The sequence below is a fragment of the Lithobates pipiens genome, unplaced genomic scaffold, assembly GCF_037356315.1.
Source record: "Lithobates pipiens isolate NorthernLeopardFrog02 unplaced genomic scaffold, aLitPip1_a1.2 Scaffold_8, whole genome shotgun sequence".
Lineage (NCBI taxonomy): Eukaryota > Metazoa > Chordata > Amphibia > Anura > Ranidae > Lithobates > Lithobates pipiens.
Window position 1 is genome coordinate 498,750,944 of NW_027507903.1, and position 14,025 is coordinate 498,764,968.

Genomic DNA, 14,025 nt, shown 5'->3' on the forward strand with positions numbered 1-14,025 from the left:
ACTTATTTCCTCCTGCACAAACTTATGGTTACTGAGGTAAAGTAATGTCACATCATCCTTTGAGCAATAAGGACCCACTCTGAACAAGCCCCTAGGCAGGCTCTGGTCGCTCGTTGCTACTGGGCCTGAGGCCTGCAGTACCTCTCCCCGGAGGCCCAGTAGTTTAAAAGCTTTCTCATGGACGGTGGACTACTGTTCCCAGCCAGCCCAACTTGCAAATCCTGTGCCCTCGAGCTACAGCGATTTGACACAGATCCCCACAGTCTCTCCTCTGATCCAGGACTCCCCATCATTCACCGTCTGAATGATAAAGACTTTGTTAATGACCATGTAGAAGCAAAGTTCCCTCACAGACTTCCTGGCACATCCAGCCCTCCGCTGTGGTAACCAGTGTTGGTCAACTTACTTTAAAAAAGTAATTAGTTAAGTTACAAATTACTTCTCCCAAAAAGTAATTGCGTTAGTAACGCAATTACTATATTGGAAAAGTAATTAGTTACTCAAAGTAACTGACTTTTTTTTAGTGTTGAAAATATTTTTATTTGTACATTTCAAGAGAGAACAAGAAAATAGTAAACATCATGAGTTAAATGCAAGCAAAGAACAGCAGCAGAAATACATTTACAGGGGGCCGGCTAATGACTATCGGCCACAGCCGGTCCCCGTTGGTAAGCTTGGAGAATTGAAAAAATAGCCTATTCTCTGATCCGCGAGGTCATACTAGTAAGAGATACTCATGGGTTACTACATGAGGCAATGTTTAAACAATAGCATAAAGGAGACAGAAAGAGGGAGAAAAGAGGAAAGAGAAGAACAAAACAAAAAAGGGACAAAGTGGTAGAGGGGAGAGCTGAACAGCAAGAAGGGAGGAGAGTGGAGGGAAGGGGAGAAGGGGAAGGGATACGGATAAGGGGGTAGGGTAAGAGAGAGCCCATAGTGTCCCTATGCGTTCAAAATTTTGTTCATCAAATTGTCAGAGGAGGAGAAGCGGACTGACTTTTTTTAAATATTCTATAATGCAATTACGTTCCATAACAGCTTTAATATCAAAGAAGTTTATATTAACTGATAGAAGAATAAAAATGCTATATACGGTATTTTAGAACATTTGGTATTTATTTGAACCTAAATGTTGAGGGGGTGGCAGCGGTGGTACTTGAGGGGGTGGCAGTGGTGGTGGTGTACTTAGGGGGGTGACAGCGGTGGTACTTGGGGGGGGGGGTGGTGGTGGTGGTGTACTTAGGGGGGTGACAGCGGTGGTACAGGGGGGGTGGCAGTGGTGGTGGTATACTTGGGGGGGGGGTGGCAGCGGTGGTGGTGCCATCCTCTCCCACCACCACCACCTCTGCCTCTTACTGATCCCATTCCCCCACCACCACTGATCTCATCCCTACCATATCCCCCCCCCCTATCACCTCTGTTGTAGAAGTAATGATGGGTAGGTAGGGATGGGATCAGTAAGAAGCAGAGGTGGTGGAGGACTTGGGATGGATCGATTGCACTGCAATTCGAATCATCAGTCACTTGCTTGAATGCCTCCAGGGATGCCTTTCCTCATGTGGAGAGAGAGACCCACCCCTTCACTCAATTGGCTAAATTTTTCAGTGTTCGCCCCGCCTCTCTAGGGGGAGGATGGGGCGGTCCAGACAGTCTCTCCGAGTCTCAGCCTCTTCTCAGCTCAGCGGGCGAAAGCCCCCCTCCCCGCGGTGGAACGAACGGCCAGGTAGCACGGCCACGGCGGGGCCTCCGGGGCAGTAAATGTAATTGCAGTAACTCCGCCCAAGTAAAGGGAATTGAGTTATCATGAGGGGAAGAGTAATCAGTTAGATTACTCATTACCCTCCGTTTATTTTAACTCAGTTACTTACATCACTGGTGGTAACACTCACCAACCTTTCACTGTCCTTGATGAGGAATTTGACCGGACCATACACATTCCGACAGCTTCTCCTGCCCCCTTTGCTCCAGGGGTTCTTTATCACCGACCGTGTGGTGACAAAGACAATGCCAATCATCATGTAGAGGCAAAATTTCCTTCACCGATTCTCCCTAGGCCTACTCCTGCGATCAGTGAACCCCCCCCCCCCTCAGATGAGGGTGCCCTCCTGCTACTGCCTAGTATTCCATTCCTCACTTCACTCAGCCAACTTCTCCCCTCAGTGGCATGTTCCCTCAGCTTATATAAGAGGCCTGCCCCACTGCCAATGCCAGATGGGGATTGGTCAGGGCTCCCACACAAGCTGCTTGCCACTCCAGTCCCAGGCCCTGCCCCTCTTCCAGAACATTCTCCCTGGAAGCAGGGGAGGCACCTCAGAACCAGATCACAAGTGGCTACACCCACTGCTACTCTGACCACTCCCAGCCCCCAGATCAAAACAGACAGGCCTAGCTTGCAGCATAGGCCTGCCTAAATTTACCTGTGCTGACTTACTAGCATTTATCTATTGGTAGAGGGTGCTACATTCCCATTTACTTTTTTTAACCCTTAAAAGCCTGCAGGACCATGCCATAAACATGTGCATTACATATGGTTACAGGGCAGTTGCAGCACAACCCCATTCATTTAAATGGGTATAATTGTTGCCATGTCCACGGCATGCATACCACCACTTCCAGTAAGTCTAGTTATCCAGTTGTCCAGACAAAGTGGCAATTAGAGGATTGAGACAAATTATTTAACACTGACAGGGGTGTTTACAATAATCAGCTTTTATTCATTGATGGAAAACATTTAGCAAAAAAAAAAAAAAAAAACGAAAAGAACTTAAAAAGCGTTAGCTGGAGTTCAGGGAAAGAGGCAGAATGGGGATATGCCTTTGCAAACAAGGCAGATCCTTGTTCTGACAGGGGAGGAGAGAGACATCAGCTGTTCCTAGTGATCAGGTAGGGTTGCCACCTGTCCAGGATTCACCCGGACAGTTCGGGTTTGGAATCTTGTGTCCGAGTTTCAGTCTGATGGAAACCTGGACACATTCTTTAGAATGGGCTTTGGCTCCTCAAGTAACTGAGATACAGTGGAACCTTGGATTACGAGCATAACCCGCTCCAGGAGAATGCTTGTATTTCAAAGCACTCGCATATCAAAGCGAGTTTCCCCATAGAAGTCAATGAAAACAAAGATAATTCATTCCGCATTTACTTCTATTGCATGCAATACCGCATGTGGCCAGAGGTGGGAGGGGCCAGAAATAATCGGGGGGACAGCTCGGCTGAACTCGGAAAGCCTTGTGTATTTTTGAGTTTTTCCGAGTATTTCCAAGTGATTCTAAGTATTTCCAAATGGCTCCAAACGGTTCCGAGTGTCACCGGTGCCCCCTGCACCTCTGGCCAAATGTGGTACTGCACACCCCATTAGCTTGAATTCTGCTCATTTTGCGAGACAACACTCGCAAACCAAGTCATAATTAAAAAAAAAAAAAGTTGCTCGTCTTAAACGCTCGTTAACCCGCGTTACTCATTAACCAAGGTTCCACTGTAGTCACACAAAAATCTGTTGCCATTTGGGAGCTGCGGGCCGCTGTCTGGGGGCAGGTTTGGCATCACGGGGGGGGGATCATGATATCAGAAAGAGCAGTTTGGCCACACCCACTGTTTGCCGCAGCAAGCTGCATTAGCACGCTCCTTGGGGCACCCAAAGGTGTCCCAGGTCTTTTATAATCCTATTGTGTATACTACGAAAACAAATGTGCCCTGTGCCGCTAAAGTGTTCGGGTTTGGCTTGAAGAAAAGGTGGCAACCCTATGATCAGGAACAGTAATCTCTCTCTACTCCCAGTGAGCCCATCCCCCTGACAGTTAGAAAGCACCTCCCTAGGGAACATTTAACCTTTTGATCACCACTAGTGTTAACCCCTTCCCTGCCAGTGTGTCAGGTCACCTTGAGGCAAGGTGACAGATGCACACCGTAGGGATCAGGAGTGCACCGCAAGGTTGTGGACCCTACGGCTGACTGCTGCGGACGGGAGACAGGTCCAACCGGGGTTAGAGCGTAAGATTCCCTGGGGCGCGGAGTCCAAGAGCCAGCAGGTGTTCACCAGCGCCTCGAGTGGTGAGGATGGACTTGGCTGCAACTGGCTCCAGGTCGCGACCCCCAGGGTCCCCCAGCTCACACCCACAGTAGGCAACAGGAGGATAGGGATGGTGAGGGACAAAGCCAAGGTTGGGCCACAAGCAGACAGAAATAGACAGGGACACTCCAAAAGGTCAGGATCACAGGCAAACAGGGATAGTCAAAGACACGCCAAAGTCGGTAACGGAACAACAGAGGAGCACACGGCAGGAAACAGGAAGCTGAATACACAATGGTTGATCAGCACTGTTGGCTTGCAGTGCACAGGTTAATATAGGGCTCCCTGATAGGGCCTGGGGTGGAGCCATGCTTAGAGGAGAGGTTATAAAAACCACCAGGTGGAAGTGGATGGCCTCTTAGTCTGAACACATGAGGGGAGGTAAGCAAACAGGAAGATCACTGCATAACCATGACACAGTGCCATTTATACAGTGATCAGTGCATTTTTATATCACTGTATTGGCATCACTGGTCACCAAAGTGTCACTTAGGGTAAGATTTGTCTGCCAAAATGTCACAATCCCGAATAAAAATGTTTTTTTTTTTTAAATCGCAGATCACCGCCATTACTAGTAAAAACAAAAAAAATAATAAAAACCCTAAATCTTTCCCCTATTTTGTAGACGCTATAACTTTTGTGCAAAACAATAAATATATGCTTATATATTTTTAGTAAAAAAAAAAAAAATCACAATATCTTTTTTGGATATATATTATAGCAGAAAGTAAAAAAAGATTTTTTTTTTTTCAAAAATTGTCGATCTTTTTTTGTTTACAGTACAAATAAACAAATATAAATAAATAAATCAATCACAGAGATGATCAAATACCACCAAAAAAAAAAAAAAAAAACACCTCAGTTTGTGTGAAAAAAAAAGGACATCAATTTTGTTTGGGTACAGCATTTGTCATGCAATTATCAGTTAAAGTAACGCAGTGCCGTATTGCAAAAAATGTCTTGATCCTTTCGGGGCTGAAGTGGTTAAGGGGAACCAATCAGAATGTATAGCTGACCTCAAGCTGATAATATACAAGTAGCAAGGTCTCCCCAGCTTCCTGCAGTCTGAAGAGAACCTCCAGGGCTAGATATAGCTGACATCCTTCTATATGCGGTGGGTTGAGAGGCATAGTGGTGCAAGATGGATAAAGTTGTTGGGCGCCAGATACTTCTTGAATTCAAAAGAGATGTTTATTTCTCTTACAAACTTTTATGGGGGAAAGAGAGTTAGGGCCAGGACACCCTTGAGTAGTTGCAAGTTCACCCTAAGATTCTTAAAGCTAACAGTACGCTAACAGTAAAAACACTTCTTCCCTTAAAGTTGGGAAGTGGACAAGATGAGGTACAGATTTCCGAAGCTTGATGCCTGGCAGGTAGTTTGCATAGCAGTCGTTTTATTAATCTCGTACTGTCTCCCTTCCCGCTTCACTTACCGTCTTCAAGCGCCGCCGGGGAGGGATCCGAGATCGTTCATCTTGCTTCATCCATGATGAGTGAATATACTGGGGCAGGCAAGTAGTGAGAAAGGGGCAGACTGACCATCGGGTACTGCCCGAGGGCCCGTTCGCCAGTAGGGGGCCCCATGACAGCTTCCCCTTTGATCTACCCATCAATCACAGCTAGATAATGGGTAGATCGGGTCCCTGCTCCCTGCTAAGAGACTGCAGTGTAAACAGACCTCTCGTGATGCGCTCCTCCCCGCCGGCCCCTCCTTCTTTCATGTCCACCTCATGTGCTTGTATTTGTCATCACCTCTGACGGACAAGAAGAGAGGAGGGGTTGGCGGGGGGGGGGGCGGGGAACCCTAAAACCTAACTGTGATTTTAGGAATATTAAATTGAAAAAAAAAAAAAAAAAAAAAACATAGCACATGCTCTTCAGGAGCTGGCGCTACATTAGTAAGCCCTGTCCAGCTAACAACTGATATGAAAGCAATCAAGACTGAGTAATGCTGGCCACAGATTATGCAGTTTCACCTTTAACCATGGGTGTTGACGGTGTTGATGGGGGAAATTGCTCCCACTGCACCATTATGTTCTGACAGCTGGAGGTTTCCCTGCCGTCAGAATGCAACGATCATTGCTGGTGGCTATAGTCGTTGGCAGTGAATGCTCAAAAAACAAAACAAAAAAAACAAACACACAGACAGTAGATCAAATTCAACCAGCCTCCCAAAGATTGGTTGAAATGTGTCCGGTTCCTGCTGAACTGGCCACATTTTAATCCATCTATAGCTGGTTTAAAGGCCAAGCTCATCTTTTGAAATAAAATAAAATGCACATTTTTTGCAGGTAAAAAAAAAATTGCATTTATTTTTTCTAAAGGAGCCTGCAGAGCATTGGATCCACAATCAGCTGATTATGGGTGCAATGTCTGGCTAGTGCAGACTCTCAGGATAGCTGTCTGCCCATACCTCATATGGGCAGGTAGTTATTTGAGAGCAGGAAGAATCAATGAACTGAGTGCTCACCGGCTCCCTCGTACTTCATTGAGAATGACATGCTGTCAGCCGCAATGACAGACCATAATTGTAGTCTATCCATTCACAGGAAACTGAGAATGAATGACATGGCCATGTGGATGGAGCCCCCACATGGCTGTGCGGTTTTCAAATTGTGACAGCGGGTGCAGGGAGAAGATCCCCCGTCTGCTGTCACAGGGAGGGGGAAATAAGGTGTGCATGGTGCAAATGCTGGACATGTTACATTTTCCACCGTTTTTAGGTTGGAACATATAACATATTCCCGAAGGTGAACATATTTTTTAAAGGTAAAATGATGCACAATTTAAATACATTTTTTTTCCTGGAGTTGTGCATTCGTGAGGCTTTAGAACCACTTTAACATTATTTCCTGCTGCTGGCTAACCAGGATAAGTGCAGTATCACTCCACATGAGACAGGAGTCAGCACTACAGAGGAGACATCGGATTATGCCGTTCTTGCTCCCTACTACAGCTCCAACTTTACAAATAGTCCCTCTGTATTGTACTCTGATGCTCTGGGTTGGTGTGGGGCAGGGGTCAGCAAGCCCAAACCATGATCTACGGGTTGCTGACCCCTGCCCCACACCAACCCAGAGCATCAGAGTACAATACAGAGGGACTATTTGCTGCTTTATACAATGCTTCACAAAACAACCCACATGACTAAAGTTGGCCAGTCGAGAATTGATCTAAGCATGGGCAGGCCAGTTGTGCTGAAGTCGATCTATCAATTGACTTCAGTAAAATCAGCCTGTTGGATTTTTGGCATGCGATTACTGCCTGTGGCAATAGCTGTTAGCAGTAATCATTGTGTTTTGTCGGCCGGAGGGCACAGCAGTAGCTGTTCATTTTCAGTCTCTCTCTCTCTCTCTCTCTCTCTGATTGAAAATTCATATTGGTCCCCAATCAGTTGTGTTTGAGGGGTGGGGGGTTCAGTGTACTGGCAGTAACATTTTGGATTTCCCATCACTTTGTCTTGATATTAGTCACTCAAACTGTGTGAATCTCCCCACTGGCATCACAGACAGAAATACAAACTCAATACAGGTACCAAATATTTCCACATAGCGTACAAAACTTGACAAACTTAAAAGAAAAAAAAAAATAATAAAATTTGCAGTCAGTCATTCTCAAAGAATAATATTTCAGATACACATCCTCTGTCACATTACCTGACCCCAAACAGAACCTGCAGGAGGGTGCAAATCCCGGAGACAAAGAAGATGGTGCTGATCAAGTTACTCTGAGTCAGTGGGTCATGGGTCAAGCACAGGTCTTTCGACAAGATTAGGGGGATGGCGATAATACCCCCCAGTGCTGTCAAGTAATGCTGGAAGAAGAAAAAGGACAGATTAGAAAAAAAATAAAATACATGCTCGCAATGGGAGAAAACCCTAACCATAACTAATCCTTCCCTCCCCCATCCTACCTAACCTGTATAAAAAAAGATCTGTGTACTTATTATCCATCTGCCCAGGTCTGGTTACGTGATTCTGCAGCTTCGGCTTGGGGAGCGCTCAACAATGGCTGTGAAATCCATGAGCTGCGACATCACCACAAGTTCCCATGGCCCAGCCATTGTCGATGCTGCCTCATCTCCCCTGCAGCAGCCGCTCACTGACACAGGGGAGCCAGACCTGGGGGGGAATCATGTGATTAAACATAGGCAAGTACAATTTTTTTTATATGAGCTAGGCAGGATAGCTGGGGGGGGAGGGGGGGGCGGCGCGAGGGAGGCTCCTGTCTAAATAGGCCCTAGCATGTGTATGTATGAATGCGAGTTAAGGACCATGGATGGTAATCTCCTTGAGGGCAGGGACTGACGTGAATGTATAATGTATATGTACCTTAGTACCATATGGATTGGTGTGGAAAGATTTTTAAAAGTTGTGCCTGCCTGTACTTTTTGTGCATTCCTCCCCATTTTTAACCCTTTGAAATTAATTAGACATGTGCAGCATGAGAAATATAATATATATCTATAAAAAAAATTCTATATATATATATATATATATATATATATATATATATATAAATTTTTTTGTCCCATTATTTAAATCATTGTCTTAGTTAAAATTAGTTAAATTTGTTTTTGGAATTCTAATGGTTTTCTAATTTAATTCAAATTCAACTCAAATTGACATTCAAATGTATTCTATTTGAAATTAAAATTTTCGAAGACTTATATTCTATTGTTTTCTATTCTCTTATTTTCTAGTCTATTTTTTTCTATTCTGTTTTATTCCAATTTATTCAATTTGAAATTCGAATTTCAGAAGACGGTTATATGCCATTTTATTCTATTATAGTCTATTGATTTTTATATCCTATTCTTTGCTATTATTTTCCCTTAATTTCCATTCTATTCAAATCTATTTGAATTTAAATTTATTCTGTTTGAAATTCGTATTTCAGAAGATGGTTATATTCTTCCTATATTATTCTGTTCTCTTCTATTGAATTCTATTCTATTGTTTTTTTTCTATTCTATTGAAATTTTGAAAGTCTATTTATATTCTATTCAATTTTCTATTCTATGCCATTCTTTTCTGTTTTACGCCATTTATTCTTTTATATTCTATTCCTTTAAATTTTCTATTATATTTTTATTTTCTAGTCTGTTTTTATATATTCAATTCTTTTCTATTTTATTCCAAGCTATACTTGTATTCGAATTCAATTCAAATTTTGGCCGAATTTTGTTTTGTTGTTATTTCGGATTTGTTTAAAATTGATTACTCTTGTATTTCAGAGATGAAGATACATCCCAATTTCCAAAATACGAAATGAACTGCACGTATCTAAAATGAATAAAACTATCAAAAACAGAGCATGTATTTTGGTATGAACCGCCCCGAAAACTCTCGGAGGGATGCACTGCATATAGACGGCCTTATATGAAAGGGGCCTAACATAACATAGTTTTATTTCCGGATCAGCAGATAATAAAACAATCACTGCTGTGTTTACTGCTGACAGACAGCAACTTATGTCATTTTATTATTTTGCCCATCATAAGGTGGACCATAGCCTTCCAAAATGCAAATCCACTTGCATACCTGGACACCAAGAAAGATGCACAAGTACCATGGCGGCACATCTGTCACCGTGTATGCTGGTTTGTTCCGCTCATTATAGTCAGGACTGATCTTCCTCCCCTTCTCCCCGAGGTCTTTGGTGTTATAGGAAGACATGATGTTATAATGGTTGACATCTTCAATCTGCCAAAAAGATAAGAAATTTGGTTAGAGGTGAGAGGTCTTCTACGAATCGGTTAATAATTAGTACATTTTATCTTTCTGTGGACAGAATTAGAGACCAATAAATGAAAAGGCTGATGGTGATGAAATCAATCAAATGCATATTACATCAGTCATCTCTGTGGCCACAAATCACGACTGCCAGCTCTGGTTCAGCTTCATTCAATATCATCTTTAAAATCATTTATTTGCTTGGAAGAATGAAGTCTAATGTGAGGGTCAAAAACTTTCGTTTTAGTTTTCAAATCTGTTGGGAAAATTATTTTTATTTTCTGCCACTGATTCTCAATAGGAACTAAGAGGAAATCTTTCCAAATGAAGGAAAATCACCTTAAAGTTGACCGCCAGGCTTCCCTTATTGCACAGTTGTACAGTCTCCTGTCCTGTACCGAAATTGCTTACTCCAATTTCACTGCACACTGTGAGCGTCTCACAATGTGCATTAGAAGCTGCAGCAATTGATAACCAGCCCACTCCATTTGCTGTACCGGGGTAGTGGGGCAAATACTGTGACATTCAATGTAAATAGAAGTCCAAACTGGATTCCCTTGAGCTGTATTGCTCTGGTGTGAGAAAGTCTTTTAGTACTTAGGGCTGCCTTGCAGAGGGAGTTGAAGCAAACTCCAAAACATGTATAGAAGGGAAAAGCTTGAAAAAGGAGCGCGCAGTTCCTCTATCCTATTGCTGTGCACGCTCTGAAACGCATCACATCATACCCGTGACGTCATCCCGTCGTACTCTGCGCTCCAGCTCTCTTCCTAGGCCCACTGACTGCGTTCCAGACCTCACTTTGGTCCCTGCCCGAAAGACGGAAGTAACCTGGCTGACAGGACGCTAGCTTGGCTGCACACGGCCCTACAGGAGGATTCGGATATTGCCAGTTTGTACAGGAGACCGACACTCTACTGAACCACATCATTTAAAGATACCTCCATGTGAGTGTATTAATGCATTGTGGCTATTAAAACTATACAAGTGGCGCTTCTTCTCTTTGTTCCCTTCTCTACACTCTATTTGCTGGCTGGAGGACAGCCAGAAACATTTAGCCCTTTCCTGCCCAGCCTTACTGTCCCTGGCCTGCCCCTTTCCTTTATTGTATTTCAGTTCTTTCAATCATGGAGTCTCAGGATCACACGTAAATGCAAATGCAGCATACCTAGGGACATCCTAGTGGGGGGCAGATTAAACCTCATCTTTAAAGTGTTAACAAACCCAGTAATATGAAAATATATCCTCTGCCTTTCGGATCTTGTCCGAAACTATTGCATACACACGGTCGGACTAAGTTGTCGAAAAATCTGATCTTTCAGAACGTGATGACGTAATTTCGTTACGATGGGACTACATTCAGGCTAGTAGCCAATAGCTTTGATGTAGGAATTTGATCTGAGCATGCGTGGCACTTGGTCCGATCAAAATTCTCTACACATGATCGGAGTATGTCCAATCGAACCAGTTGGTCGGAAAATATTTCCAACAAGTTGGAAAATTGGGTCCGACAGAATCAGTCCGATGCATACCAAACACAGTCGGATTATCTGACAACACGGTCCAATAGGACACATTCCGACGGATTCTCCGATCGTGTGTACAGGGGCTTACAGTTTAGCACTCCCTTACACAAAGCTGCTGGATAGGTAGCAGAAAGAGGGGGGAGGTAACATTTTTTTAGGAATAGATATAGTTAGTTAGGCTTTTCTTCCACTTTAAGAATTAATTTTCCTGATATTTGTTTTTATTATCCAATTGGCACCGACATCACACAAAGATGGGGTCCCACTGGACTGGGCTTTTTCCGTAGGGCCGAAAATTTGTGTTCCTCCCTATGTGCTGGAAGCGCGGCACACAATGTGCTCCCAGCACAGAGTCTGGGGTTTCACCTTAACTCCCGGTCCCCGTACTAACAATTGGGACCCAGAAATTGAGATTCCAGGTCACTTGATCACTGTAATAGCCTCTGATTGGCTATCACAGTGGTCAGTCACTGTGAAGCTTGCACCCGTGTTTTCTGTTTCTGCAAATGGACGAGAAACATACATTGTATTTTGTGTATAGGAAAAAAAAGAATATATTATAGTAATAATAATTAACCAATTCCTGACTGTCCACGGCACATTTGCTGGGTCAGGGCAGCCTGGCTGCACGAAATAACGTACTTGTACGTTGTTCGCACTTACTGGTCTGGGGCGCGCAAAGATGATTAGACACAGCAGAAGCCAATCAGCGGGTCTGGCGGCCGTGATGGCTGCCAGCCACCCGCGATCGTTAGGGGGTAAAAGACAGAACGGCGGTCTGCCTATGTAAACAAGGCAGACTGTAGTTTTTTGTCACAGAGCAAGAAAGATCTGTGATTCCTACTAATCAGGAACACCGATCTCTTTGTCTAGTGTCAGCAACCCCCACACAGAAAGCACACATAGGGAACACATTTAACCCTTTGATTGCCCCTGATGTTAACCCCTTCCCTGCCAGTGTCATTTATACAGGAATCAGTGCATTTTTTTTTTTAGCACTGATCCTTGTATGTGGTGTCAATGGTCCCCAAAAAGTGTCACTTTGCGTCCAATTTGTCCGACGTAATGTCACAGTCTCACTAAAAATGTATTGCCGCCATTACTAGTAAAAAAAATAAGTAAATAAGTCTCTAAATCTATCCCATAGGTCGTAGGTGCTATAACTTTTGCGCAAACCAGTCAATATACGATAATTGGGATTTTTTACCAAAAATATGTAACAGGATACATATTGACCTTAATTGAAGAAGAAATTTGACTTTTTACATTTCGGTATTGGATATATGGTTTTATAGCAAAAAGTAAAAGATATTTTTTTTTTCAAAATAGTTGCTCTTTTTCTGTTTATAGCGCAAGAAATAAAAATCGCAGAGGTGACCAAATACCACCAAAATAAAGCTCTATTTGTGGGGGAAAAACTACATCAATTTTGTTTGGGTACAACGTCACATGAATGCGCAATTGTCAGGTAAAATAACGTAGTGCCGTATCGCAAAAAAATGGCCTGGTCATTAAGGGGGTAAATCCTTCTGGGGCTGAAGTGGTTAAAAAAATATATATTTTTTTCCAAAAAATACCTCAATCAAGGTTTGATCTAGGTCAGTGCCAGGGTAGTGTTTGGGTCAGAGTGAGTATTTATTGGACAGTTTTCCTTTTTAAATTAGTATCAGTTAGTGCTACTGTCAGTGTGTTTTACCTAGGGCCAGATCTTAGATTCACTCCCTGGGACCCCAGATGCCCTTTTCGGAAGATGCAGATGGTGTCAGAGAGGGCATCTGAGATCCAATTGAGATTGAGAGCTTTCTGAGGGTGGTCGCTGGTTCTCTGGTAAGCCTTCAATTGTTAATGTGTGGAGGGTGTCAGGCCGGTGATTCTTTGGCTTATATCCTCAGCACGGATTTATGAACTTTTTTAGTTTGATTATATTGATATATGCACCTTATTGTACAGCATTTGTATGTATTTACGCATGTTTAGAACTGCACTTTGTTTATATAGGTTCCTATTATAGTGTATGTATTGTTGTTACTGTACCCTTTATGTGATTTTGTACTATTCTATGTGATCCTACTCATAGGGCTCCCCTGCTTACTTTGTATATTTTATTTTGATAACCTAATAAAACAAACAATAACCTTATGAATGCATCTTTCTTTTTTGGGAACAGCAACAGAAAACACTTCCAGTCTCCAAAAATCTCAGAGATCTATAAGATGAAAATAAATTCTAACCTCAAACGTGGGGTTGTCCAGGCCATCAATGTCTTTCTCCATCTCTCTGCAGGTGATATTGGTGTCTCTTTTGGTGAACTGCTGATCTATTCGCCCAATTACAGGTGAACCCAACCCAAGATTAATTCCTTCTGTGCTCAGATCAGGTATTAGCTGTGTGTGTGCGCGCATTCTATTACCCAACACCAGTCAATAAGTAATAGAACAAGGAAACTATTTGTGGAGGTTAGGGATGAGGCAGCGCTGGGAGACATTAATCTCCACATTGCAGGGACATGCATTGTCTATCCCTTTATTGACTTGATTTTTTTCCCTGTTACAGAATAACTCTGCGGAGACTCTCCTGTTAAAACAGAAAACATTTCCTTTTGCTAATGGGGATTTTTTTTTTTTCCCTTACAATGCCTGATCCACTCCCAATATCTGTTAAGATGACCATGCACTATACAATCTGTGCAAACTCCTTTAGA

At 43.1% G+C, this 14,025-nt stretch overlaps 1 protein-coding gene across 3 annotated transcripts in view; it reads right to left on the bottom strand.

The window, feature by feature from the left end:
* LOC143960515 (solute carrier family 23 member 1-like) overlaps positions 1-14,025 on the bottom strand; it is a 113,192-nt gene that overhangs the window by 34,391 nt on the left and 64,776 nt on the right. For 2 of the 3 annotated variants that reach the window (XM_077469192.1, XM_077469194.1), the window contains exons 2-3: positions 9,610-9,771; positions 7,723-7,880 (exon numbers count right to left, since the gene is read on the bottom strand). In XM_077469192.1, the coding sequence (XP_077325318.1) occupies positions 7,723-7,880; positions 9,610-9,771 (320 nt within the window). Of the gene's footprint in view, positions 1-7,722; positions 7,881-9,609; positions 9,772-13,555; positions 13,711-14,025 lie in introns of those variants that run through there. The other variant, XM_077469193.1, reaches the window with a different exon arrangement.